The 27,997-nt window shown below is 43.3% G+C and overlaps 1 protein-coding gene across 4 annotated transcripts in view; it reads right to left on the bottom strand.

The window, feature by feature from the left end:
* Positions 1 to 27,997, bottom strand: part of GALNT17 (polypeptide N-acetylgalactosaminyltransferase 17) — a 446,468-nt gene that overhangs the window by 30,201 nt on the left and 388,270 nt on the right. For all 4 annotated transcript variants that reach the window (XM_034988714.1, XM_034988718.1, XM_034988717.1 and 1 more), the window contains 2 exons: positions 15,823 to 16,008; positions 13,279 to 13,416 (listed from right to left, as the gene is read on the bottom strand). In XM_034988714.1, the coding sequence (XP_034844605.1) occupies positions 13,279 to 13,416; positions 15,823 to 16,008 (324 nt within the window). The remainder of the gene's footprint in view (positions 1 to 13,278; positions 13,417 to 15,822; positions 16,009 to 27,997) is intronic.

Genomic DNA, 27,997 nt, shown 5'->3' with positions numbered 1-27,997 from the left:
TAAATTACATGGAAAAATTCAAACAACTTTTGAGTCAAAAAGTAATTCAGGCGAGTTAAGATGTTGAAAGCAATGAAATCTTAGAAATACCTCTACCAATGTACTTTGCTTATATTTCCTTTCTATGTCTGTACAACAGCAACATGATAAAATGTGCCTAATGAAGCCCAATGAAGCTTTTAAAATAAGTATAAAATAAAAATTACAGGTAATAAAAAATATTGTGTTGAGAGGTGAAGAAACACATCTTGCTTTTATGAATTTACAACTAATAGTAAATTGGAATGTTTCATGTTTAGCAATTATTTCCCTTTTTGAGAATTATCTGTTTATTTCCCCATTGGGATCTCAAGTGGTTTTACTGTAGATTTATAAGAGCTCTTTATATATTAAGGACATTGTTTTTATGGCATATTCGTTCCATATAATGATTTCAGAATGCCAGGCTTTTAAATTTTGTTTCTAATGTTTATGCAAATAGATCTATTATTCAGGAACTTAATATTTATGGCGGGCCTGCTACATGCCTGGGACTGTGCTAAGTTTAAGGAACGCAGAGATAAACAAAACAGTCCCTGCCCTGAAATAGTCCATGGTCTGGAGAGTTAGACAAAAGGAGAGCTAGTACGATACTTGCCAGGACAGCAAGGAGAGCATCCTCACCCCATCTGCAGGTTCAGACACTAAGAAGAGGGACTTGTAAGCCAAGGGTAAGTGGAAATATTGCTGGAAATGTTCTAGTTTTTACCCAGGTAGTTTTTTGCTTTATATTATTATGCTACACATGTATGCTTTATGCATATGTGTATTGTCTTTCACATAAATAACAGTAAAAGAAAAAAAGATGAATAAAACCAAACTAGGGGTCTTCAGGCCACAAGGACAATATGAGTCAACCATGGAATGTGAGCAAAAGGTTTGGGGGTGAATGTTTTTGTGCACACCGAGTTGCTTTTACACGTGGAAAAGCGATTATCTCATACATGGGAGAGTCAAGATATCAAGTATCCACATTTTATTTTAATTATTTTATTATTTTAATATTTTTTATTATTTTAATAGAGTCCAGCTAATAGAGGTAAATAAACATTTAAAAACCAAGGGAAACAAAAAACAAATGATCCGGTTAAAAGATGGGTAGAAGACACAAATAGACATTTTTCCAAAGAAGCCATCCAGATGGCCAGCAGACACATGAAAAGATGCTCAATATCACTCATCATCAGGGAACTACAAATCAAAGCTATGAGATATCACCTCATACCCATCAGAATGGCTAAAATGAACAACACAAGAAACAACAAGTGTTAGTGAAGATGCAGAGAAAGGGGAGCCCTCCTGCATTGCTGGTGGGAATGCAAACTGGTGCAGCGACCCTGGAGAACAGTTTGGAGGTTCCTCAAAAAGTTAAAAAATAGAACTACCCTATGACCCAGCAATTGCACTACTAGGTATTTACCCAAAGACACAAAAATACAGATTCAAAGGGGTACATGCACCCCGATGTTTACAGCATCATCATCAGCAATAACCACACTGTGGGAGCAGTCCAAGTGTCCATCGACTGATGAATGGATAAAGAAGATGTGGTATTTACTCAGCCATCAAAAAGAACAAAATCTTGCCATTTGCAAAGACACGGATGGAGCTGGAGTGTATTATGTTAAGTGAAATAAGTCAGTCAGAGAAAGAAAAATACCATATGATTTCACTCATATGTGGAATTTAAGAAACAAAACAGATGAACATAGGGGAGGGGGGAAAAGAGAGAGGCAGATTTAACGATAGAGATTTAACGATAAGAGATTTAACGATAGAGAACAAACTGAGGGTTGATGGTGATGGGTATTAAGGAGGGCACTTGTTATGATGAGCACTGGGTGTTGTATGTAAGTGATGAATCACTGAATTCTATTCCTGAAACCAATATTGCACTGTATGTTTAACTAGAATTTAAATAAAAACTCGAAGAAAAAAAAATCAAGGGAAAATGACTTCCTATCTAAGTGGGTGTAGGCACCATCACTGTTGTGTGAGGCAGAAACACTGGGACTGACACCTGCTCAAAGGTTCCTGCCTAGCTTTGCCACTGTGCTGGGGTCTGCGTGTGGCACAAAGAACGAGTAGCATTATAAGCATTAAAATATAATTGTCTAAAGAATCGTAAATTTTGTCACTGAAATGAATTTAACTGAAAAGCTATTCTGAAAGGTATGAAATGCAAATAAAGTAAAATAATGTTTGCATCTAAAATCCCAGTTAATGTTAACAAAGACTGAGAAGTCGATGAAGCAGTCAGGAGAAAGTGTGTTAATGTTCTCGTATTAATACCACTTGACCCTTCATTATGGAGACTCAGAGATGAATTTTTTAAAAAAACGTTAGTGCAATTGCTGGATCGTAGGGTAGATCTATTTTTAGTTTTTTGAGGAACCTCCAAACTGTCCTCCACAGTGGCTGAACCAGCTTGCATTCCCGCCAACAGCATGAGGGCTCCTCAACTTCGCGAACACCTGTTGTTTCTTGTGTTGTTGATTTTAGCCATTCTGATGGGTGTGAGGTGATAGCTCATTGTAGTTTTGATCTGTATTTCCCTGATGACTGATGGTGAGCATCTTTGCATTACTAGGTATTTACCGAATGAATACAAAAATACAAATTCAAAGGGATACATGCACCCTGATATTTATAGCAGCATTATCTAAATAGCCAAATTATGGAAACAGCCCAAGTGTCTATTGACTGATGAATGGATCAAGAAGATGTGGTATATGTACAATGAAATATTATTCATCTACAAAAAGGAATGAAATCTTGCCATTTGCAATGATGTGTATGGAGCTAGAGAGTATAATGCTGAGCAAAATCAGTCAGTCAGAGAAAGACAAATACCAGATGATTTCACTCATATGTGGAATTTAAGAAACAAAACAAATGAGCATAGAGAAAAAAAGAGAGAGAGGCAAACCAAGAAACAGACTATAGAGAACAAACTGATGGTTGCTGGAGGAGAGAGGGGTGGGGGGAGGGGTGAAATAGGTGACTGGGGTTAAGGAGCCCATTTGTCATGATGAACACCCGGGACTGTATGGAAGTGTTGAATCATTGAATTGTGCACCTGAAACTAATATTACATTGTATGCTAACTGTGATTTAAATAAAAGCCTAACAAAAAAATATTAGAGGTTACCATAATGCAATTAAGAACAAGACATACACAATTCACATGACTAGAAAGATTTTTTAAAGCCAAAAAACAAGCAAGCTAAAAACTTGGGAAAGAGCAAGGAACATTAAACCCAGAAATATTCATTGGCCTGGGGAAAGACTCTCAAACAGAATTGTACATGAAAAACGAAAGACATAAATTGCAAATATAGTACGATATTCACTCTGCCTTCCTTTTTCCCACTGCTCGGGGGCCCGGTGTGGTGAAAAGAACCAGTAGGAGTAAGTGTTAGAAATAAAGTTGTCCAAATGATGGCAAATTTTGTTACCAAACTGAATTTGACTAGTTTGATTAATGTTGTATTCCATATGAAATCTATTTTAGCATATGGAACTCAGCAAGCAGAGAAGGAGTAATAGAAGCGAATGTCCTAAAATGTTAACATGGATCATATCTGGGAATTGGGATTTGGAATAAGTTTTGTTTCATCTTTTTATTTTCTATGGAGTGTGTGCATTGAATTTATTACTTAAAAAAGAGAGAGAGATTTGCAAAAACAAAAGTCTCCCCTCCAAAAATCAGACCGTGATCTCTATATTGACTCCATGGCCACCCCATTGTTCAGCTCCAGAGACGTCATTTATGCTGTCCTTCATGTGAATGGCAGGCCCTGGAGCTGTTCAGTGCACAGCCTATGGAACTGTGCCCTTGCCATCTTCTTGAATTTTCCCATTTTTATTCTTTGTTTTTTAATACTATTTTTTCTAATTATAATATTATCATATAAACATCAGCAATAATTGGGAAAGCATAACAAAGTACCACCAGAAAGACTGCCTGTCTCACTGCCAGAGGTAACTACAACTACCAACTCCACTTCCCCATTGCTATTTTCCTACTTGCTTCCAATTTAAAATAGTAGCCAATCCAATTTTATAATCCTTTTTTTTTTTTTTTAAGAGCGAGAGAGTGTGTGCATGTATGTGCTCGCACGGGTGGGGGAGGGCAGAGGGAGAGGGCGAGAAAGAATCTCATGCAGGTTCCAAGCCCAGTGCAGAGCCCTAAACAGGGCTTGATCTCACAACCCTGAGATCATGACCTGAGTAGAAATCAAGAGTTGGATGCTCAACCGACTAAACCACCCAGGCTTTTTGCTTCTTAAGAATTATATCAGGGCCGCCTGGGTGGCTCAGTCAGTCAAGCTTCTCCATTCGGCTCAGGTCATGATCTAGGGGTCCTGGGATCAAGCCCTGCATCAGGCTCCCTGCTTAGCGGGGAGCCTGCTTCTCCCTCTTCCTCTGCCTGCCGCTCCCCCTGCTTGTGCTCTCTCTCTCTTTTTCTGTCAAATAAATAAATAAATAAAATCTTAAAAAAAATTATATCAACATTTTTCTCAAGTCATTAAAGTTTTGTACACATCTTTTGAAATGGCTGCAAAATACTTCAAACTATTAATATGGTATATTTAACTAACCTTCAAGTTAGATTCAAAATTTTTGGTCCAAAAAAAGAAAAAAGTCACTGAGATGAACAATTACTCTCAAATCTTTGTCCTCATTTCAAATTATTTGCTTGGGATAAGAGTGGAGATGAAAGTGTGACTATCATTAAGCCTTTTAATACATGTGGTTCAAATTGCTTTTTAAAAATCTTGTTTCAATTTACACTCTCACCAGAGGATTTGTGGTTTTTCATATAACCAAGATCTTGCTGGCAGAGTGCCAACATATATTCCAAAAGTGAATCTTTGCTTATTTGGTAGAAGAAAAAAAAAAACCTACCTCAAGTATTTTATGACATATTTTAATTTCTTTGATGATGAAATCCATGAAAATTTTTCATGTGTTTTCCAACGACTTGTGTTTCCTCTTGTACTTTATTTTTCTTTGGGTATGTGTTATTTTCTTATTTAAATTAATTATTAAAATTTAAATCAATTCACAGAGCTCATGATATATTAATTGTATTATCCATTCATCTACACTATTTATGGCATACATACTTCTAGTTTGACATACTGTTTCTCTATTCAGTTGATGTATAGATTATTTTAATATTTATAAGCTGAGATCCATTATTCATTTCCTTTGCATTTTCTTCCAGGGCTTTCATTCTTAGAAAGCTCTGGCCCTTTTCAGAGATCAGATGCACATGCATTTCCGTATGGTTCTATTATGGTTTCTTTTCTTTCATTTAACTCTATAGTTCATCTGAAATACACTTCAGGATATGGTGAGCTGTAAGAATTCAAATTGTTTTCTTCTCCACAGAGCTAGGCAATTCACCCAATCGTCTTATGAATAATCCATTCACTGCCTGTTATTTCTCGAGGACTCCTTTTGTTTGATCTTACTTTGATAACCCAAAAACCCCCAGACCATGCTTTTGTTTGGAACAAGAAAAGACAAAGCAATTTGGACCTGTTAGTAGTCACTGCTGGGTACCAGCTACTGTTCTAAATCTTCCCCACAGACCTGTGCAGTGGATTCAGCCTTCACAGGTCCCTAATCTTCACACGTCCCTAATCATTATATAGACTGCCCTCACACAAGACTCATGCTTCCCATTCCAGATTCCGGCTCAGGAGGGACACCTCGCCCACACCTCCCCATGGTTTAACTGGTAGCTGACTTACTTCCTATAAAAGGCATCAGGCACAAAGTAGGAAAATACATAGTTATAAAAAAAGGAAACACTCTAAGTCTTAGAGAGCCTTCTTAGCTTCAGACTGGTTGTCATAGGGCAGCCGCAGGCAGGCCTGGGAAGAAGCCCAAATGCTGCAGCTAGTGGGGTGTCTCCACTGGGTCCAGCACAGCTGTCTGCCTGTGCCCTGGCCTGACTCTATGCCAACGATTCCTCATCTAAACACACAATACAAGGAAGCAACAAGGCTTATGTACAACCATGTTCTCAGCAGGGGTGCTGATGATATTTTAAAAATGGAAACAACATAAATGTCTATATTTTTAAGCAAAACACAGCATACACAAAGGTAGCATCATATATAATCATTGTTAATGTTGCAGAAATGACATAGGAAAATATTCTTTGTAGAGCATTAATATTTCAAATTATTATGCATGTGGATACCATGGCTTTAGTAATACATAGATATAGATATGTTTATAAAAAGCATGTATGTGTGAATATTAAAAAATGTGCACACACACATGCAGAGAGTAAAGACCACACATCAAACTGTACATATTATCTAGAAAATCAGAATGCCTACATCCAAGGCTGACTTCATGACTTACAGGCTGAGACCTTAGGTAATTTATTTACTTCATCTAAGTTTCAGCTTCCTTTTTTTTTTTTTTTAATTTTATTATGTTAGTCACCATACAATACATCATTTGTTTTTGATGTGGTGATCCACGATCCATTGTTTTAGTATAACACCCAGTGCTCCATGCAGTACGTGCCCTCCTTAATACCCATCACCGGGCTAACCAATCCCCCCTCTGCCCTCCCCTCTAAAACCCTGTTTCTCAGAGTCCATAGTCTCTCATGGTTCATCTCTCCCTCCAATTTCCCCCCCCATTTTTCCCTTCCTTCTCCTAATGTCCTCCAGGCTATTCCTTATGTTCCACAAATAAGTGAAACCATATGATAATTGACTTTCTCTGCTTGACTTATTTCACTTAGCATAATCTCCTCCAGTCCCATCCATGTTGATGTAAAAGTTGGGTATTCACCCTTTCTGGTGGCTGAGTAATATTCCATTGTATATATGGACCACATCTTCTTTATCCATTCATCTGTTGAAGGGCATCTTGGCTCTTTCCACAGTTTGGCTATTGCGGACATTGCTGCTATGAACATTGGGGTGCATATGGCCCTTCTTTTCACTACGTCTGTGTCTTTGGGGTAAATACCCAGGAGTGCAATTGCTGGGTCATAGCGTAGCTCTATTTTTAACTTTTTGAGGAAACTCCACACTGTTTTCTAAAGTGGCTGTACCAACTTGCATTCCCACCAATGGTGTAAGAGGGTTCCCCTTTCTCCACAACCTCTCCAACATTTGTTGTTTCTTTCCCTGTCCATTTTGGCCATTCTAACTGGTGTAAGGTGGTATCTCAATGTGGTTTTGATTTGGATTTCCCTGATGGCTAATGATGATGAACATTTTTTCATGTGTCTGTTAGCCATTTGTATGTCTTCTTCAGAGAAGTGTCTTTTCATATCTTCTGCCCACTTTCTGACTTGATTATTTTTTTGGGTGTTGAGTTTGAGAAGTTCTTTACAGATCTTGGATACCAGCCCTTTATCTGTAGTGTCATTTGCAAATATCTTCTCCCATTCTGTGGGTTGCCTCTTTGTTTTGTTGACTGTTCCCTTTGCTGTGCAGAAGCTTTTTATCTTGACGAAGTCCCAAAGTTCATTTTCGCTTTTGTTTCACTAGCTTTTGGAAATGTATCTTGAAAGAAGTTGCTGTGGGCGATGTCAAAGAGGTTATACTGTCTATGTTCTCCTCTAGGATTTTGATGGATTCCTGTCTCACATTGAAGTCTTTCATCCACTTTGAGTTTATCTTTGTGAATGGTGTTAGAGAATGGCCAAGTTTCATTCTTCTGCATGTGGCTGTCCAATTTTCCCAGCACCTTTTATTGAAGAGACTTTTTTCCATTGCATGTTTTTTCCTGCTTTGTCAAAGATTATTTGACAATAGAGTGGAGGGTCCATATCTGGGTTCTCTCTTCTGTTCCATTGGTCTGTATGTCTGTTTTTGTGCCAGTACCATGCTGTCTTGGTGATCACAGCTTTGTAATATAGCTTGAAATCAGGCAATGTGATGCCCCCAGCTTTGTTTTTCTTTTTCAACATTTCAAGATTTGGGGTCTTTTCTGATTCCATACAAATTTTAGGATTGTTTGTTCCAGCACTTTGAAAAATGTCATTGGAATTTTGATCGGGATGGCATTGAAGGTATAGATTGCTCTGGGTAGCATAGACATTTTAACAATGTTTATTCTTCCGATCCAAGAGCATGGAATATTTTTCCATCTTTCTGTGTCTTCTTCAATTTCTTTCATGAGTGTTTTGTAGTTCCTAGAGTATAGATCCTTTACCTCTCTGGTTAGGTTTATTCCGAGGTATCTTATGGGTTTTGGTGCTATTTTAAATGGAATCGTTTCTCTAATTTCTTTCTACAGTTGCATTGTTAATGTATAAGAAAGCAACTGATTTCTGTGCATTGATTTTGTATCCTGCCACATTACTGAATTGCTGTATGAGTTCTAGTAATTTGGGGGTGGAGTCTTTTGGGTTTTCCATATAAAGTATCATGTCATCTGTGAAAAGAGAGAGTTTGACTACTTCTTTGCCAATTTGAATACCTTTTATTTCTTTTTGTTGTCTGATTGCTGTTGCTAGGACTTCTAATACTCTGTTGAACAATAGCGGCGAGAGTGGGCATCCTTGATGTGTTCCTGATCTTAAGGGAAAGGCTCTCAGCTTTTCTCCATTGAGGATGATATTCGCTGTGGGTTTTTCATAGGTGGATTTTATGAATTTGAGGAATGTTCCCTCTATCCCTATTCTCTGAAGAGTTTTAATCAGGAAAGGATGTTGTATGTTGTCAAGCTTTTTCTGCATCAACTGAGAGGACCATATGGTTCTTCTCCCTCCTCTTATTAATGTGTTCTATCACACTGATTGATTTGTGAATGTTGAACCACCCTTGCATCCCGGGGATAAATCCCACTTGGTCGTGGTGGATGATCCTTTTAATGTATTGTTGGATCCTATTAGCTAGGATTTTGTTGAGGATTTTGGAATCCATATTCATCAGGGATATCGGTCTAAAATTCTCCTTTTTGATGGGGTCTTTGCCTGGTTTGGGGATTAAGGTAATCCTGGCCTCATAGAATGAGTTTGGAAGTTTTCCTTCTGTTTCTATTTTTTGAAACAGCTTCAGTAGAATAGGTATTATTTCTTCTTTGAATGTTTGGTAGAATTCCCTAGGGAATCCATCAGGCCCTGGACTCTTGTTTTTTGGGAGGTTTTTGATCACTGCTTCAATCTCGTTACTGGTTATTGGCCTATTCAGGTTGTCAATTTCTTCCTGTTTCAGTCCTGGCAGCTTATGGGTTTCCAGGAAGGCCTCCATTTCATCCAGATTGCTCAGTTTATTGGCATATAGTTGTTGATAATAATTTCTAATAATTGTTTCTATTTCCTTGGTGTTAGTCGTGATCTCTCCCCTTTCATTCATAATTTTATTAATTTGGGTCCTTTCTCTTTTCTTTTGGATAAGTCTGGCCAGTGGTTTGTCGATCTTATCAATTCTTTCAAAGAACCAACTTCTAGTTTCGTTGATCTGATCTACTGTGTTTCTGGTTTCTAATTCATTGATTTCTTATTTCTCTTCTAATGTGTGGCTTAGGCATTGTTTGTTGCTTTTTCTCTAGTTCTTTAAGGTGAAGAGTTAGTTGGTGAATTCGGGATTTTTCTATTTTTTTGAGTGAGGCTTGGATGGCTATGTATTTCCCCCTTAGGACCGCCTTTGTAGTATCCCATAGGTTTTGGACCAATGTGTTTTCATTCTCATTGATTTCCATGAATTGTTTAAGTTCTTCTTTGATTTCCTGGTTGACCGAAACATTCTTGAGCAGAGTGGTCTTTAGCTTCCAAGTGTTTGAATTTCTGCCAAATTTTTTCTTGTGATTGAGTTCCAGTTTTAAAGCACTGTGGTCTGAGAATATGCAGGGAATAATCTCAATCTTTTGGTATCGGTTGAGACCTGATTTGTGGCCCAGTATGTGGTCTATTCTGGAGAAAGTTCCATGTGCGCTCGAGAAGAATCAGTATTCTGTTGTTTTAGGGTGGAATGTTCTGTAAATATCTATGAGGTCCATCTGGTCCAATGGATCATTCAAAGCTTTTGTTGCCTTGTTGATTTTCTGCTTAGATGATCTGTCCATTGCTGAGAGTGGAGTACTGAGGTTTCCTACAATTAACGTATATCAATATGACTCTTTATTTTGGTTAACAGTTGGTTTATGTAGATGGCTGCTCCCATGTTGGGGGCATAGATATTTACAATTGTTAGATCCTCTTGTTGGATAGACCCTTTAAGAATGATAGAGTGTCCTTCTGTGTCTCTAATTACAGACTTTAGTTTAAAATCTAATTTGTCTGATATAAGAATTGCTACCCCAGCTTTCTTTTGAAGTCCGCTGGCATGGAAGATGGATCTCCATCCCTTCACTTCACTTTCAGTCTGGATGTATCTTTAGGTTCAAAATGAGTCTCTTGTAGGCAGCATATGGATGGGTCCTTTCTTTTTATCCAATCTGCAACCCTGTGCCATTTTATGGGAACGTTTAGGTCATTCACGTTGAGAGTGATTATTGAAAGATATGAATTAATTGTCATCATGTTGCCTGTGAAGATGTTGTTTTTATAGATTGCCCCTGTAAATTTCTGTTATATATCATTCTTGGGGTCTTTCTCCTTTTATAGAACCCCCCTTAATATTTCTTGCAGGGCTGGCTTAGTGGTCACATATTCTTTCAGTTTCTGCTGGTCGTGGAAGCTCTGCATCTCTCCATCCATTCTAAATGAAAGCCTTGCCAGATAAAGTATTCTTGGCTGCATGTTCTTCTCACTTAGTACCCTGAATATGTCTTGCTAGGCCTTTCTGGCTTGCCAGGTCTCTGTGGATAGGTCTGACATTATTCTGATGTTCCTCCCTCTGTACGTAAGGAATCTCTTCCCCCTAACTGCCCTTAAGATGGTTTCCTTGGTTCTAAGATTTGCAAGTTTTACTATTACATGCCGGGGTGTTGGCCTGTTTTCCTTGATCTTGGGAGGGGTCCTCTCTGCCTCTAGGATGCGAATGTTTGTTTCATTCCCCAGATTAGGGAAGTTCTCAGCTACGATTTGCTCAAATACATCTTCTAGCCCTCTCTCACTCTCCACTCCCTCCGGGATTCCAATTATTCTGACATTGGAACGCTTCATGGTGTCACTTATTTCTCTGATTCTATTTTCATGGATTCTGAGTTGTTTTTCCCTCGCCTCCTCTTTTCCCTTTTTATCTATTATATTGTCTTCCAGGTTGCTTATTCGCTCTTCTGCCTCAGTTGCCCTAGCTATTAGATTATCTAGATTGGATTGGATCTCATTGATAGCATTTTTAAGTTCTGCCAATTCACCTTTCATTTCTGCCCTTAGAGACTCTATGTTGCCATTAGTTGATTTCTCCATTCTAGCCATTGTCTTCACATTTGCTAGCCTGAATTCCATCTCTGACATCTTGGTTATATCTGCATCCATTTGTAAATCTGCAGCATAAGTCATAATCTCTGAGTCTTTTCTATTTTGGGGGCTCCTCCTCCTAGTCATTCTGTTGATGGGTGTTTGAGGGAATGTATAGAGTCCAAATTATTGACCAGAACCCAAGCAAGATGCACCTGTTTTCTTGGGACCTTAGGGTTGCTGGCCTCTTGTTTTCCCAGCCTGTCTTCTGCGGGAGGGGCCTGCCACGCTGTTACTCAGGCAACCCTGTTTGGGCGGAGTTGCCCTGCGCCCCTGTGGCAGGGGATGGGCTCAGTGGGAATCAGTTTTTGGGGCTTTTCTTCTCTGGCGGCTTTCCCTGGTGGCTTTCCGCGTCTCTTCCGTGAGTCAGAGCAGAAGAGACGGTTTCCAACCCTCTGCCTCAGAGCAGAGAGACCGCAGTCTGTGCTTCAGTGAGCTCTCAAGGCCACACTGTCTCTGTTTCTGTCCGTGCTGCTATAAACTGCAGCGTCCTGGGTTGTGCGCCCCTCCGCAGGGCCCCTAGTCCTCGCCTCCAGGTCGGGGCACATCTCTGCCCTTTGTGCTTCTAAAACCGCCAGCCACTTCCAGTTCGCCAGCTCGACCCTGCCGCTCTGGGTTTCCGCCCCGGGGGCTGCCCTAAAGTCCTTTCCCTGCCGCTACCGGTCTGCGAGTCTGTGCCCGTCCGCAGCATGCGAGGCTGTCACTCACCGAGGGTGTAGGATCCCCACGGCCAGGCACCCTCCCGCTGCCGTTTATCCTCCGATATCTGCCTGCGGAATCAGGGCTCCCAGCTTTGTACCTTGAAACCAACCGCCTGCGATACTCTGTTTGTAGAGATCCAGATCTTACATCTCAGGCTGGTCTCGTGGGTGCTCAGAGTGGTCTGGTAGATCTCCAGCTCAATTCCGGGGACCGGTTGAAATAGGGTCCCCTACTCCTCCGCCATCTTTCCCCCCTCCCTAAGTTTCAGCTTCTTGATCAACAAAATGGAAATAATACTTCTACCTCATAAGGAGAGGCTAAAATGAGTTCAAATGTGAAAAGCACTTAGAATAGTGCCTGGCACATCAAAAGCACTCTGCAAGTGTTGACTGCTATTCTTATTATTTTCAAAATTTTCTAAAATGCATATTTATGGCATTTGTAGTAAGAGAAAAGTCAATCTGTTGTAATGTTTAGAGAGGTGATGTCATCTCATCCTAGAAAATCTAAGAGCATCTACCCTTCTGTTGGTGACAAGGGGCTCTGACCCCCAGCACAGAGCAATGGACAGCTCCAGTCACTGCCTGTGGTTTTTTTTTTTTTTTTTATTTTTATTTTATTTATTTGACAGAGAGAGACATAGTGAGAGAGGTAACACAAGCAGGGGGATTGGGCAAGGGAGAAGCAGTCTTCCTGCGGAGCAGGGAGCCCGATGCGGGGCTCGATCCCAGGACCCTGGGATCATGACCTAAGCCGAAGGCAGACGCTTAACGACTGAGCCACCCAGGCGCCCCAACTGCCTGTCTTTATGTACAACTTCCTGCTCTATGTCCCACTTACAGGTCCCAGGGAACCTCAAAATCAGAATGTCCCAAGCAGAACTGATCATGTACTCCATACCCTTTGGCAGAACAGGCCACCAGAACCTTTGGTCCATGCCCCCACTGTAACATTTATTATGCTGTCCCCCCACCAGCTGGTGAGAGTCTTGCTTCCCGGTCCTGCACCTCCAAAACCACTCTTGAATGAATGAATGAATGAATGAATGAATGACTCTATTCTCTATTTTCCCCCATCAAAGCAGTCCCCAGCCTAATGCATAGCTATCCAAGCTGAGAGCATGTATGGATGGTCTTAATTACCTCCCCGTATGCAATGGTGTTATTGTATCTTCTCATTTCTGGGTACACGTGGTCCAGGTACCACTGGAAATTCTTACACTTTAAACTTTTCCTCAAGGCTCTTCTTTCAGAGACATCGCCTATATCAATTCCCGGATTCTGAAAGTAGAGAGAAGCAAGGGGCGTTTGTGACGGGGGAATCCCAGCCAGAGGAGAGGACAGGTGGTCTTCAAAGAAAGCATCAGGGAGAAACCTCAAGTCCTGCACACTTGCTTAGAAAGTAGGTTTAAGGGGACTCACTTGATCATAGAGCCCCAAGCTAGACCGCTGTCCCCTGAGTGCAACTCACAGCCCCCAAAGTCAACTACCCTTGTCACCACACGAAAGGGACCCTGGGACACACAGATATTGACAACCTTTGTACCCAGCTCCATCTCTCCCGCACATCCTCAGCAACTCTCCGAGCCAATTATTAGAGGAATTATTTGATTAAGACAAGGAAATAAATGCCTATAACCACCTCCTGTCTTTCTGCTCCCTACAAGTGTGATTTCCCCCTTTGTTGGCTCTTTGTGAAGTTCATTATACACAGAAGTGAAAATAATTTTCCATGGCAAAGCTTGTAATGATGTTCTAATGAATAATTCACTCTGCTTTTACAGAAATGAACCTGTAATGGGCTGCCGTGTGCTGACAGGGGAAAATAGAGTAGCTGAAATATGACTCCACAGACTCTGCTACAAGATGGCTGTGGTCCAGGAGGGATGGGGTGCTGTCTCTACAATGGCGGGCAGCCAGGCAGCAACTTGGGGGCCAGGGAGAGTTCACATTATTCCATTAAGATTTCTTCTTTCAACAGCCAAATGGTGATTTTAAAGGAAAATCCCCTTAAAAGTAAAACTTTTAAGACCCAAAGGCAAACCTGGACAGTGATATCTTAACTCTTGGTTTTAACAGGCTTAAGCATAATGAAAGAGAATGGCCATTGTCGAAAAGCCCAGGAGGGTACTGCTGGCATCAGGGACCAGAGGTTGTCTGGAGAAAGCAATGGGACAGAGCCAGCAGCCTTGAACTCTTATTGTTACTCTGAGTAACAATGCCATTGTAGGTCACAACTTCTCACCCACAAGCAGGAATGACAATCCCGATTGTGCTGATGTCCACAGGGCTGTGGGGAGAGTCGAATAAAGATGTGAGTTCGCATCCCTGCCCTGCCATATGCTATGGGTAGGACGTTAAGCAAGTCACGTTTAACTTCCCAGAGCTTCAGTTTGCCCATCCGTAAAATGGACTGCACATAGGTCCAGGTCAAGCTAGCATTTATTGATCCCTTAATATTTGCTATGCTCTGTTCTAAGCCTTATATTTATCTTCAGGAGAATGAAGAAGTGCTCAAAGTTAACAATCCCTGTTTTACAGATGATGAAACTGAGGCATAGAAAACTCCGTCCGGAGGTTGTTATGGGTGCTAAATGAGATATTGCAAATAAGGAACTTACCAAGCACCAGGGACATAGCAAGGGCTCAGCAAGTGTTACCTATGTTTATATAAATAATCATGTGTAGAATCACTTCTGGCTTAACACCTATCAAGTGTTATATGGCAGTAAGGGACTGTCAATGCTTTAGAACATTATTTCAATAGCTGTAATGATATGATAAACATTCTTCACTTTTATCCTCTTCATCTATAATTCTTACACATATTCAACTGTATTTCTGCTGCTCTGGGCTTCAGCCTCCTGAAACGCAGGGGCTGCCAATTCTCAGTGGGAACAATTCCAGGCAACTCTCTCAGGGCATGGCTGAGGGTGCTGGTCAGCCCACTGTGCTACGGACCTAAGTACCTATAACGAGCATTTCAGGACTCAGAACTTAAACTGAGTACTCTAGTACTTAGATTGGGTACCTTAGTACTTACTACTTAAGCAAGTACTTTAGATTTAGTTTTCCCAATCACCCTAGGAAAGAGGACTTGCTATTATCGCTATTTTTAGGCGAGGAACCTAAGGGACAAAGGCGATAAATGGATTTGTTCAAGACTGCATAACTAGTAAGTGGTAGAGCAGGATTCCAACCAAGCTAGTGTACAGCCACCATGCAATACTCCTGTGGGGCTTCAGTATTCTGGGCAGGATATGGAGGAGACTTGAAGAGTCATGTAAACAGTAGGGGCATATGTCTTGGGGGCAGCTGGAGCTTCAGGGGAGGGCACAAAGTCAGAGCAAATGATGGGGGCCTGTACCAAAACCATTGGTCGAGAATCTCCTGGATACAATGCTTGTTCAGGAGTAGGGCATCCAGATTACTAGAACATGACTGGGATTAACACAACAAGATCCTCTACTCTTTGTAAATGAATTTTGAGCTCCCCACTGTGCCAGTCCCCATGTAAAGTAGGGGTTCTACCACCTGGAGGTCTGTGAAACCCCTCAAAACGCTCTTATAATTTTTGCAAGTGTAAGCATCTTTCTGGGGAGGAACTGTCAACTGATTAAAGGGATCAGTGACCCATCAAACCCAGGACCACTCGTCCAGGGCGATGGGGAAGGCTGCACCCCTTACCTCTAGTGGCAGGTTCCACGCTATGTACACGTGAGACTTGTAATCATCCATCCAGACCTCCGCAACCCGGAGGGCATTCCTCTTGGTGTAGAAACCAATGTTGCTGTTGTAAGGCTTCTTCTTCCGCTCGATGTGGGCCACTCGTGAGCAAGGCAGGACCTCCATGCTGCCCCCGCAGAGCCACACCTGGAGGCACAAGGACTTTATCAGCTGGACGGAGAGATGCTTAGAGGCCACTGACCCTCCCCAAGGCCCCAAGGCAATGGTCAGGAGACTTATCATGAGTGAGAAATACATTCTCATGTATTTCAGGGTTTGTCTGTGACTACAGTGTAGATTAACCTAAACTAGATGAAAGGTGTCAAAGAATTTTTATAGATATAACAGTTTAGGATGTTAAAATAGAGCTCTGGGTAACAGAAGCCCATTAACCTAAGGTACCCCTGGTGATGCACGGGTTTTCTTAAGTTCTCAGTAGTGAACAACTGGCACCCATGGAGGTTTTCTTTTCCACCTGCCGAAGCTATGCCTTACAGACCTAGAACAGAAAATTCAAACTGAAAAACAACCCATCTTTATTCATATCAGCACAAAGTGTACAACGGTCTACTTATGCATTGTTAATAGACTCTATTTTGGAGTCCTTAGAGCACAGATGCCCAGCCTTCTGGAAGCATTTGCCCCAGTGTTATCACGTACAGGCATCACTTGCTATTGTTGGAATATTCAGGTGGAAGGCTGAAATGGCAGTTGCCTTGAGGGATGCCAAAGCCCAAGGAAGTGACACTTGCCAGTCTCTGCATGGGCATGGCAGGCATCCAGGCTCAGAAGGCCCTGCTTGCAGGGGAAAGCTGAACTATCCAATTTCTCTCAGTCCCAGGCAGGAAAAATAAAGCATTTCTGATTGTCAAGGACTACTTTGTGGAAATAAACTTCCTGGTCCTGGTGGGGAGAGAGGACACAGAGAGGTTTCAGGGACCTATGCTACTGTCCTGCCATGAGGATCCTGTACATTCTCCATAAATGAAAGTGTGCTGGTGAGCTGACCTAGTCAGCACAGACAACGTTGCTTGTCCCGACCTGAGATATTTCAAGCCACCTCTACCTTTAGTCTCCCAGATCCCCTCCTCCAGGATACTGGGACCTTCTTGCAAGTTTCCACATGTGTGTGATCTTCTGTTTCTATTTCCCAACTCTGGCTGCACCACAGGGAAATGATACAGATGGAAAATTCTCCCCATAACCATGAATCCTCAGCTTCAAGGAGGAGACTGTGAGCTAAGAGATTGGTAGACAGTGGGTGGTCCAGAGTAGTTTGATTTGGGACTTGACAATTAGGTGCCCCCACGGTTGGCATGGCAGTTGCTGACAGTGGAAGGAAGCCAAGTCAGGGAGGCAAATATGGCTAAAGGCCTATGGGGTATAGGGGTAAGAGACCTTACAGGGCAAAACACGGTGGCTGAATTTCCAGGGGTGGGCAATATGCAAAGATACAGAGTTGCACAGGTATGCAGCACTGGGCAGTTTCAAGATTCAGGGAATGAATGGAAAGACATCCCATGTTCATGGATTTGAAGACCTAATATTGTTAAGATGGTAATACTTCCCAAATTGATTTAAAGACTCAACACAATGCCCATCAAAACTCCAAATGGCTTCTTTGCGGAAATTAACAAACTGAACCTAAAATCCATGTGGAAATACAAGGGAGTCAAAAAACCTTGAAAAGAACGAAGCTGGAAGACTTCCACTTCTGATCTCAAAATGTACCACAAAGCTACTATAATCAAGACAGTGTGGTGCAGGCATAAGGACAGACAATAGGATAGAATCGAGTCTAGAAATAAACCCTCACATTTATAACTGACTGACTTTCAACAAGGGTGCCAAGACAATTCAATGGGGGAAAATAGTCTTTTCAACAAACTGTGCCAGACAGCATGCCAAGGAAAGGATTTTTACCACCCACCTCACAACATATACAAAAATTAACTTGAAGTGGATCAAAGACCTAAATGTAAGAGCTAAAACTGTAGAACTCTTAGAAGAAAACATAAGGGCAAATTTTCATGACCTACAATTAGGCAAATGTTCATTAACTGATGAATAGATAAACAAAAATGGTATATCCATACAATGGAATATTACTTAGCAATAAAATAAATAAAACACTGACACATGCTACACTATGGATGAACCCTGAAAACATTATGCTAAGGGAAAGGGGCCAGTCACAAAGGACAGTATATTACATGATCCCATTTATATGAAATGTCCAGTATAAGAAAATCCATAGAGACAGAAAGAAAACTGATGGTTGCCTCAGGTTGGAGGAAGGTAGAGTGGCCAGTGCCAGTGGGTATGGGGTTTCCTTTTAGGGTGATAAAAAGGTTCTGATATTGATTGAGGTGATCACTGAATAACTCTTTAAATATACTAAAAACACTGAGTTGTATACTTTAAGTGGGTGAATCGTAATGGTATGTGAATAGCTCAACAAAGCTGTGACAAAAATAAATAGGTAGATGGATAGATAATTCCACAGAGAGACAGGGAAAAGAAGATTCAAGGGATAGATTCCAGTTTGGGGAGCTAAGGAGAAGTGATGCAGGCCAAAGCCGAGTTCTGTGAAGACCAGTTTCTGAGCAGGGATCACAGGTGCAGGCGTATGAAGGGCCTTAGCAAAAGCCAGAAACCCAGTCACAAGAATGGAGATGCCAGGTGGAAACAGAACCCACAGGCAGGCCAACTTGGTGCCAGTCTTCTGTAAGCAGTCCAGACCAAGGTCAGGATAGTCCAAATTATTCCAGATTGTCCTAGGGGCTGCGACTAGGCTCACAAGGGGTGTCAGGTGGCCTTCCTTGCTATGGGTGGGCTGAGAGAACAGAGGGGCCAGGTCAGACCCCAAGCTTCTTGAACAAGAGTGGGAGATGGTGTGCCAGGCTGGGAGGCAGGTAGCACAGCACGTCTGTCCTGTGTGACAGGGACACTGACTTCCTGTCCTGGGCTCTGCCATGTGGACACAAGTTGGCACACTCAGTGGACACCAACTCAGAGCCACTTAGCTCTTCCTGTATGGTCTGGGGAGAGGCAAGGGGCTGTCAGACTGTTTAGTGTCTTGATGGTACAGCCCTCTGCTGGACCCAGCAAACCTAGAGTGAATCACCAGGGTTGGACGCTGGCCCAGATGATGGTAACATCATCACAGACCCCTTCTGCCTGCAACACATTCCTGTTACCATCCTGTGCCTGCCTGGCCTTGGTATACACCTCAGCCTGTCATCTCCAGTGACTTAGACTGGTTTTAGGGTCATAAGCATGAACAACCAGCAGCCGCACATCTTGTATGAGACCGAAAATGACATCACTGAAACACTGCAAGGTACTCTGGAAGTATCAGACAGAAGAGGTGATTCAAAGTGAAAAAAAGAAAGAGAGAGAGAGAGAGATGGCAGGAAAAAGGAAAGGGAAGGGAAAGGAAAGGAAAGGAAATGAAGAAAAGGGAAGGAAGAAAAGAAAGGAGTGAGGGAGGGAATGAGGGAGGGGAGGGAGGGAGGGAGGAAGGAAGAACAGAGAAGAAGGAGGAGACACATAAATACCCAGTAGGTGTGGGAAGCAAACTAAGCCCAGTCCCTTGGGCCCTGAGGGACAGCCCCAGCCCTGGAGTAGGTCCTGGGAGCTCCCCTCTGCTCTACCCTTACCCCATCCTCCACTTCCGCAAACCCTCCCCTCCAGAGGTGAGTGTCTTCACTCTGCCTGCTCCAGAACCTAGGACCAGCCAAATCCTTACAACCAAGCACCAAACATCAAGTACCTCATGAAATCCTCATAGATGAGGAAAACTGAGGACTCAAGAGGTTGATTAAGTTGTTTACAATCCACAGTCAGTAAGTGCGGGATCCACAACCACAACCCAACCCCATGCCATACCAGCATGCCAGCCCTTACTTGGTGGGCACCGCAGCTCGACCCCACCAATGCAGGGGGAGCTGACCTGTGGCCATGAGTCCTCCAGCATTTCCTCAGCCACAGCTTGCACCTCTGACCTGCACTGTAGCCAGGGTGAGTGAGAGGGGCAGGATGGCACCAACGATACCCTCAAGGGTGTCATTGTGAGGGGAGTCAAGGTTAGCCTCCTGCCACACAAAGCCATCTGGTGGTGTGGCACTGCAAGGGGAACTGGAAGGAGCCAGTGAGTTGAGTAATTCTCAATTCTCAGGAGGCTCTGCTCCAAGTTGACAAGAGTGGTCACATCAGAGCTCACGGGTTGGCCGTAAGTGTTGATAACTTGATGTGGAGTGTGCCCATGGTCAATGACTGAGTGTAGACAGTAGAAGGGAAGCTTTTCAAGAAAGTGGACTGAATACTTTAGACAAAGACCAACAGCGTGAGCTAAGGCAGCTGCCGAGGTCTATTCCAGAGGACTGCTATTCACCTAGCCTCCTTGAGAGGTATGAAATCAAAAGGGTAGCTCCCTAAGCAGGGAGTGATCTAGTTTATCCTTCTCCCAGACATAACCACTAGGTACATGCGTCCCAAGTACAGCTGATCCCAAGGAAAGATGACCATTACTATTTATCAGCCCAAATGATGAGTCCTACAAAGACTGGACGAAATGATACCAAAGGGAAATGAATAAGAAGGTGAGGATGAAAGACTAATTGGTACATCTCTGATGCCAAGGTGGAAGAAGGGGGGAGTAGGCCCTTTATATGGGCTGAAATGGGCCAGGAAGACAGCACACTCCAAGCTCTGGGACCAGTCCTGGGGGTGCAGAGAAGCCATGGTGTGGCTCTTGGTGACCCTTTGCCTGGGAAGTGGGGAGGTGACCATCAGGAGGTGTGGTAACTCCAGGAACAAGTATTAATTACTTTATTCAGCCAGAAAATTCCACTCAGAGCCTACTTTCTAGCATAAGAATGACATAGGGAGTGTCAACAAACAAGTTGGTCCTTGCTCTCATGAAGTTAATGGTCTTGCAAGGGAAACACACTTATTAAATTATCACAGGTAGATGTGCACTCTCAGAAATGAAGCTAATTCCTATGAAGGAAAGCAACACAGTGCTGGAAAAACTAGCATTCAAGAAAGGGATGTGGCCCATAGGCTCATAGGAAGTATCCCTGGCATGGGACAGGTAAGGTGAAATCAGAAGGCTTAGACTGAGCTTACTTGGTTAAGGAAGTGGGCAAAGTGGATGAGAGCTCAAGCACAGGGGCAACCAGGACAGGTGCAGTGGCCTTGTGTAGGGGGAGCCTGGGGTGGTGGGCTGTGTTTAAGATGCCTGCAACAATCCCTCCCATGTTCCTTTCCATCAAAGGGTTAGATCTACTTTCCATTCTCTTGGATCTAGGCTACCCTTAAGACTTGCACTGATGAATAGAATGCACTAGAAGTGATGTTTCACACTTTCCAAAGCCAGGCCTTAAGAGGGTTTACAGTTTTCACTTTCTCCCTCTTGGGATCATGAGTCCACCATGCTGTAAAGAAGCTGCGGATGAAAGGCCATGGGGTGAAGGGGGTCCGGCCTGGTCTTTCTCATGTGCCTTGGGCCTCAGCTGGACCATACACCTCCATCCAAGGCACTGACTGACCACCTATGCGTGAATGAGCCCACCAATGCTGTGAAGAGCAGAAGAACCACCTAGGTGATCCCAGCCCAAACCGCCAGACTCCAGAATTGTGAGCAAATCAATTGTTCTTCCAAGCCACTGAATTTGAGTGTACATAAACAACGGACTTAAGTGGAATATTCAAGAAACTGAAAGAACAGCCATGTGGTTATATCTCAGAGCAGGGGTGGAAGGGGGGAGAAGAGCCTGAAATGAGGCTGGGTGGGCAGGCAGGGCTCCTACCAGCCGGGCCTATAGACCACATTGAGGAAACTGATCTTTGTTCTAAATGAGAAGCCACTGAAAGATACGAAATTTGAAAGTCACGCTAGCTGAAGTGTGGGAAACAGGTCAGTAGCAAGGAGAGGGGAGACAGAGAAGGAAGGAGGGTCTTACTGTCATCCTGGGGAGAAATGCTGGTAGCTTTGCCTAGGGCAGTGGAATAGAAACTGAGGTTGACAGATTTAAGCTTTTTAATGGCAAAATCTTGAGCAATGGGTTGGATTTGGCAGAGACGAAGAAGGACCAAGAAGGACTCCTAGGTTTTCTGCTTGTGCAACTGGACATAGTGTGGTAGCATCACGTCCTGGGCCAGAAAGCCTGCCCAAAGCTACCCGGGCCTCTGGAGGCAAAAGAGCATCACAAGAACACATCCTTCCTGCTTTGGACAGTGATGCCCTGGAAGAAGAGGACACTGGGAGAAGGATGTCAATGAGTGCAAATGATTTCCGACTTCCCCACCAATGCTCCAGAGAGAGAGTTTTCAAGGGCATGCTGGCTTAATTCCATCTTTTGATGCATTTCATTCATTCAACTCATGTTGTTTCATAAATATTTAAATAGCTCATTAGAGTCTTAAAGACGATGGAAAGTATGTCATCAAGCAAGAAAAGTTGATATTTCCAGAATTACGCCCGGATCTCAGCCTGTCTCCTGGTCTCCCTGAATGTCCTCTGTACTTCCCAGGGTCTCAAGTCTTCCCTTCAAGGGCAGGATGAAAAGCTGGCCCACATTGCTGGTTCCCAAACCTGGTTGTGCCTCCAAATCACCAAGGGAGTGCTTTAAAATTACAAATGTCTGGGTCCCACCCCAGACCTATGAATCACATTCTCCAGGGAGGAGCTGAGGTACCACTGGGTGTTTAAAAGCGTCCCTTATGTGTACCCAGGTTTGGGAACCACAGGCCTAAAGTCATTTAATATCTATTCCGGGTCTATGGTTTTATGATTGAGGCCAAGAGAAGTTACGATGTGCCTTGCCAAAGCTCAGAATGTTGGGTAGTGGTTCCAGGGATATTGGGAAGAGATACTGTTCGGACCACACTCTCCCCAGTGCCTCTATCACCAAGGAGCCTGGTCGGGAAGGGGGCAAAGTGAGGAAGCCAGAAGTCACTGCTTTGATGGAGGTGAGGAGCTGTGGAGGAGGTCAGGAGCTAAAGCCAATGTGGCTGGTTCATTTATATCACCTATTGTAGGCAGTGGCCTCTAAACAGTTTTGATATATGTTCTCATCTGGAAAAAAACAGTTGAAGCCCATCCTCCAATCTGTTGACTTTGTCCATTTTTTTTTTAATTTAAATTCAATTAGCCAGCATAGAGTAAGTACATCGTTAGTTTTTGATGTAGTGTTCATTTATTCATTAGTTGCGTATAACACCCAGTGCTCATCACATCACATGCCCTCCTTAATGCTCATCGCCCGGTTACCCCATCCCCCCCCACCTCCCCTTCCACAACCCTCAGTTTGTTTCCCAGAGTCAAGGGTCTCTCATGGTTTGTCTTTATCCATTTTAAATTATATGCATGTGCTACCATACTACTAGATTTTACAGATGATAAGTGTATATAGAAAGACATTTGAAATGATATAGAAATAGAAATGCTAATATATTCCTCTTGGACCCCAGTGGATTATCTTGTGTGTCTGGCTTTGGAAACCACTACAAGAATTCAAATATTCAAGGTCTAGTTTTATTGCACCATTTTTAGAAGCCAGCTGTTGTTCAAAAGCAGCAGAAAGTACTGTTTGGGAATGAGTAGGTTTGTAGCCAAAGTAATCTAGTGAGAATTCTCAGCTGTGTCACTAGAGTATGAACAGTGAGCGCCCTGAGAACATGAAAGCCACTTTTCCCGAGATGCTCCAGGCACCATCGGGGGGCGGGGCAGCTGTCTCTGGAAAGAGCCTCAGATGCTGTTACAGGAGGGGGCCCAGAGCCTTCTGTACCTCCCTCTGCCCCCACGCCCCATTCATTCAGATTGAACAGGAAGCTGCAGGATCCAGAAAGAAATCCAGGTGCCATTTGCTCAGCGCTCTGCTCCCCAGGTACTGGTCAATCCATCACCAAGTCCTGCAGACAATGACTCTTAACTATGGCTCAGTTGCAGTCCTTTCCCCTCACACCCGCCATGACCACCAGACCACGACCTCCTCCACCATCACTCTAAGCTGTCACCACCTGGACCACAGCACCCACCTCCCAATGGCTCCATTCATCTGGCCTCCACTCAGCAGCCAGACTCCCGTGATCTGATCACATCATTCCCCTGAACACTCTGTGGGCTCCCACTTGCTCTGAGAAGAAAGCCCAGAATCTTAAAGTGACTTTTGAGGACTTGCATGCCTCACCTCACCATCATCATCTCCACAGCTCCCCCCAGTGACCCTTCTTTCTCTTTTTCCAGCCTTGGAGCCCTTGCTACGCCCCTGCCTGGGACACTGCTTACACTGCTTTCTTCTCTGCCTCTATACCTCTTCCTCCAACCTCAGCCTTAGCTCAATCAACGTTTCCTCAGGGAAGCCCCCCATAAAGCCAGAGCCCCCTATTATATGCTCACATACACTCGTGTAAGCACAACTTACTGCACTTGTGATTTTGTGAGCATGCCCCCCACACAGTGGGTGTGTGAGAATATTACTTTCTCTTTTCTTTATTGGGCTATTAGCTCGATGAGGACAAGACCCATGTCATCCTGCATCCCCACTGCCCAGCACTGGGTCCAGCACATCAGTGAGCAATTGACAAATTTTTTGTTCGATGAATGAACATATGAATACATTAATGAATGCAGCGGGGGATGGAGGGCGCATGTGTGGAATGGGTCTGGAGAGAGGGCATAAGAGGGACGGAGGGAGGAATGAAATGAAGATGAAAGATGGAAATAGTCTAGACATACAAATGACAGGCACAGAAAGGAAAATCAGATTGACCAAGGGCCTTTATTATAGGACTCAACACCATGAAGCTCTGAGTCTCCCCAAGTTGTATGCCCACAAACCCAAAACCACCCTTGTGCTTCTGGGACTGCTGCTCCTTGTCACCCTGACTCAGTGCAAATCTAGCTCAGCCGGGACCCACCTGGGAGGCATCCTCTAGCACAAGCTGACAGATACTGAGGAGGAAGCAACCATTTTATTCTCTAGTAAGGAAAGGCCACAGGCTCTATTTCTCCCACAATTTGGGCACACTCATTCTACCCCTCCCAACCCCAGTTTTCTCACCTATAAATGACGGGGAGGCTATCTCTGAGGCTCCTTTCAGCTCTGGTGTTCAGTGTCTATGATTCCCTACACTTACATCCCAGCCTCAGTCCCAGGCTGGAGGGCTAGGGTCCCAGCCTGGAGGGCCAGGGTCATCACCAGTGGAGGACACCAGCTTCCTTAGGCTGCCCACCCCGGTGTTGACTTTCTTGAGGAGTAATCTTGAGACCACCAGGAATCCCCCAACTAATGAATTCAGGCATGTTATCTAGACCATTGCTTTATCTCTGAATCAAATCTCTAGGGCGCCTTGGGTTCTCGTGTGCACCTTCTATCACAAGCAGTCTCCAGGCATGCACCAAAACTGTATTTTCTCCCTATGAACCAGTCAACATCCCTTGTGCCACTTACTGAACAAATTTCTTGAATGGCATTTTCTTGTCTTGGCATAGGGTGTAAAAGAGACACTACCAGATCTCAGATCTAAACCATGGCTAAGTGTGTCCGTCCTTTTAATTTGTCCCAAACTTATTTCTGGTGAGCAGCCATCACTTTCTTTTATTCTATTATCAGTTGTATAGTTGGCTTTCTCTGGGAGACCATCTTTCATACCCCACAAAACAAGTACTATCACTTCCTAAGATGTTAAGGTGAGTAGAAAGCAAGATGGCTGCTGGTCTTCCTCACTCACTATGGGGCACTCAACATCTTAGTCTTTACTCCTGTGAGGACACACAGGCCAAGATGACCCAAGGTGGCGTGTGTGAGTGAGTCTTCTGTGTCACTCATACTGTCAAAACTGTGCATGTTATACCATCAAATGTTGGTTTCTTTCATTTGGGGGATATGGGCTATTTCTGATCTATGAAAATTAATTAAGAACGAAATTAAGAGAAATTAATTTTGTCCTGAATCCTCACCCAGCCCAGACCAAGGCCAGTGTCTTGTCCAGGTCCTGACTAAGTGGCCCAGTGGGCCTGCCTACTATCCTTGGGGCAGGAAATGAGTGGGAGTGTTGAAGGCAAAGGCAAGCTGTCAGGAGGCATTAGCAGGCTTGTTTGAACATGAACCATAGAGAGCAGAAAGGGGTCAAAGTCACTACTAGGCAATTACCACCAATATCCAAGTCTAAAAGAGACTAAGAGATGCTGTAGAATGTCCAGCAAATAGTCCAACAGAACATGGAGGGGATGCAAAATGGAATGAGTTAACTCATAGGACCACAGGCCAGGGCATCACATCAGATCTGGCTGAAGAGGAAATCTTAGTAGGCTGAGGCTTTTGTTTTTTGCTTTTTTGTTTTCCTTAATATCTAATAGTTATATTGAGGTAGTATCCACATATGATAAAATTCACCTGTTTAAAGTGTAAAAATTCAGTAGTTTTAGGATATTCACAGAGTTATGCAACCATCATCACCACCTATTTTAGAACATTTTCATCACCCAACTAGAAACCCCATACTCATGACCAGTCAGCCCCCTCATTACCACCCCCAGCTATATACGATCACTAATCTACTTTGTCTCTATGGATTTGCCTATTCTGGATATATATCATATAAGCAGAATTATATAATATGTGGCCCATTGTGGTTGACTTCTTTCACTTAGCATAATATCTTCAAGCTTTATCCATGTTGTAACATATATCTGTACTTCATTCCTTTTTATGGCTGGATACTGTACTACCTTTTGTTTATACGTTCATCCATTGATGGACATTTTGGCTGTTTCCATTTTGGCTGGTATGAATAATGCTGCTGTGAACATCCATGTACGGGTGTTTATATGGACATGGACATATTTTCATTTCTCTTGGGTATATACCTAGGAGTGGATTTGCTGAGTCATACGGTCACTCTATGTTTAATCTCTCGAAGAGCTGCTAATCTTTTCCAAAGTGACTGCACCATTTTATATTCCCACCAGCAGTGTAATGAGGGTTCTCATTTCTCTACATCCTCACTTACCCTTGTTAACGTCTATCTTTTTGATTATAGCTATTCTAGTGGGTGTGAAGTAGCATCTTGTTGTGGTTGTGATTTGCATTCCCTGATGGCTAATGATGTTGAACATCTTTTCATGGGCTTATTGGCCATTTGTATATCTTCTTTGGAGAAATGTCTATTCAGATCCTTTGCCCAAATTTTAATTGGGTTGTTTGTCTTTCCATTATTATCAGAGGCCGTATGGAGAAAATGAAGTTGGCTTCCAGTGTCATTTCTCTCCCTCTCCTCACTCTTCATCATGCAAATGTTCTGGTGTTCAAGGTCTCCTAAATCATTCCTTCCCTGGGCTGTGTGTAGAGGTAGCATGGAGATGGCCATGAGGTACAGAAAAATGAACCGTGCAGCAGAGGCCAATATTCTTGTTCTACCTTCTCCAAAGTCCAGCTGTGTGAAGTTAAGCAAGTCGTTTTCCTCTTTCCTCCCAGACTTAAGGCTTCCTCACCTATAAGATGGAGTCATACTACCCGCCTGCCTACACCACAGAGTCATTATGAGGGCCACTTGAGGCTGTGGATGTAAAAATGCAGGGACACTGCAGAGTCTCCCAGCCTTTCAATGGGAGACCAGTGATGTGGTTCCTGGGCTTGGACCCAGGTTTCAGACTGCATGCTTCCAGCCCTGGTTCCACTGCTCATTAGTTGACCTTAGCCAACTTAGCCTTTCTGTGTCCCAATGTCCTCCCCTGTATAGTGAAGGATAATATCCATCCTTACCTCTCTGGGTTGTTGTGATATTTAAATGAGACGTGCTATATGTCAAGTGCTTAGAGCAGTGCATGGCTCCAAGTTCTCAATACACGTTATCCGGGACATCATTGTTATATTACTTCAAGGCTAGATTTCTGATGCCACATTCTCTCTATGCTCCCAGTACCAATTGAGAGGAGGATGGGCTGGACTGAGTTTCCAGAAGGTTTTTCCCTGATTGGGCACTGAAGACACTGGCAGGACTGGCATGCTGATAAGCTGTGCTAGCTTGTCCAGCCTAATAGTCTCCCCAAAATGTCCAGGCTTGTGCCCCAAGTGTCTGTGTGGGTTGTGCCCTTCATTGCCCTTGTCAACACTCTCCCTCAGAT

The sequence above is a fragment of the Mirounga leonina genome, unplaced genomic scaffold (assembly GCF_011800145.1).
Source record: "Mirounga leonina isolate KUSES-001 unplaced genomic scaffold, KU_Mleo_1.0 Mir_454, whole genome shotgun sequence".
NCBI lineage: Eukaryota > Metazoa > Chordata > Mammalia > Carnivora > Phocidae > Mirounga > Mirounga leonina.
Note: the sequence above shows the minus strand (reverse complement) of the source record. Positions and strands in the feature narration are given on the sequence as shown.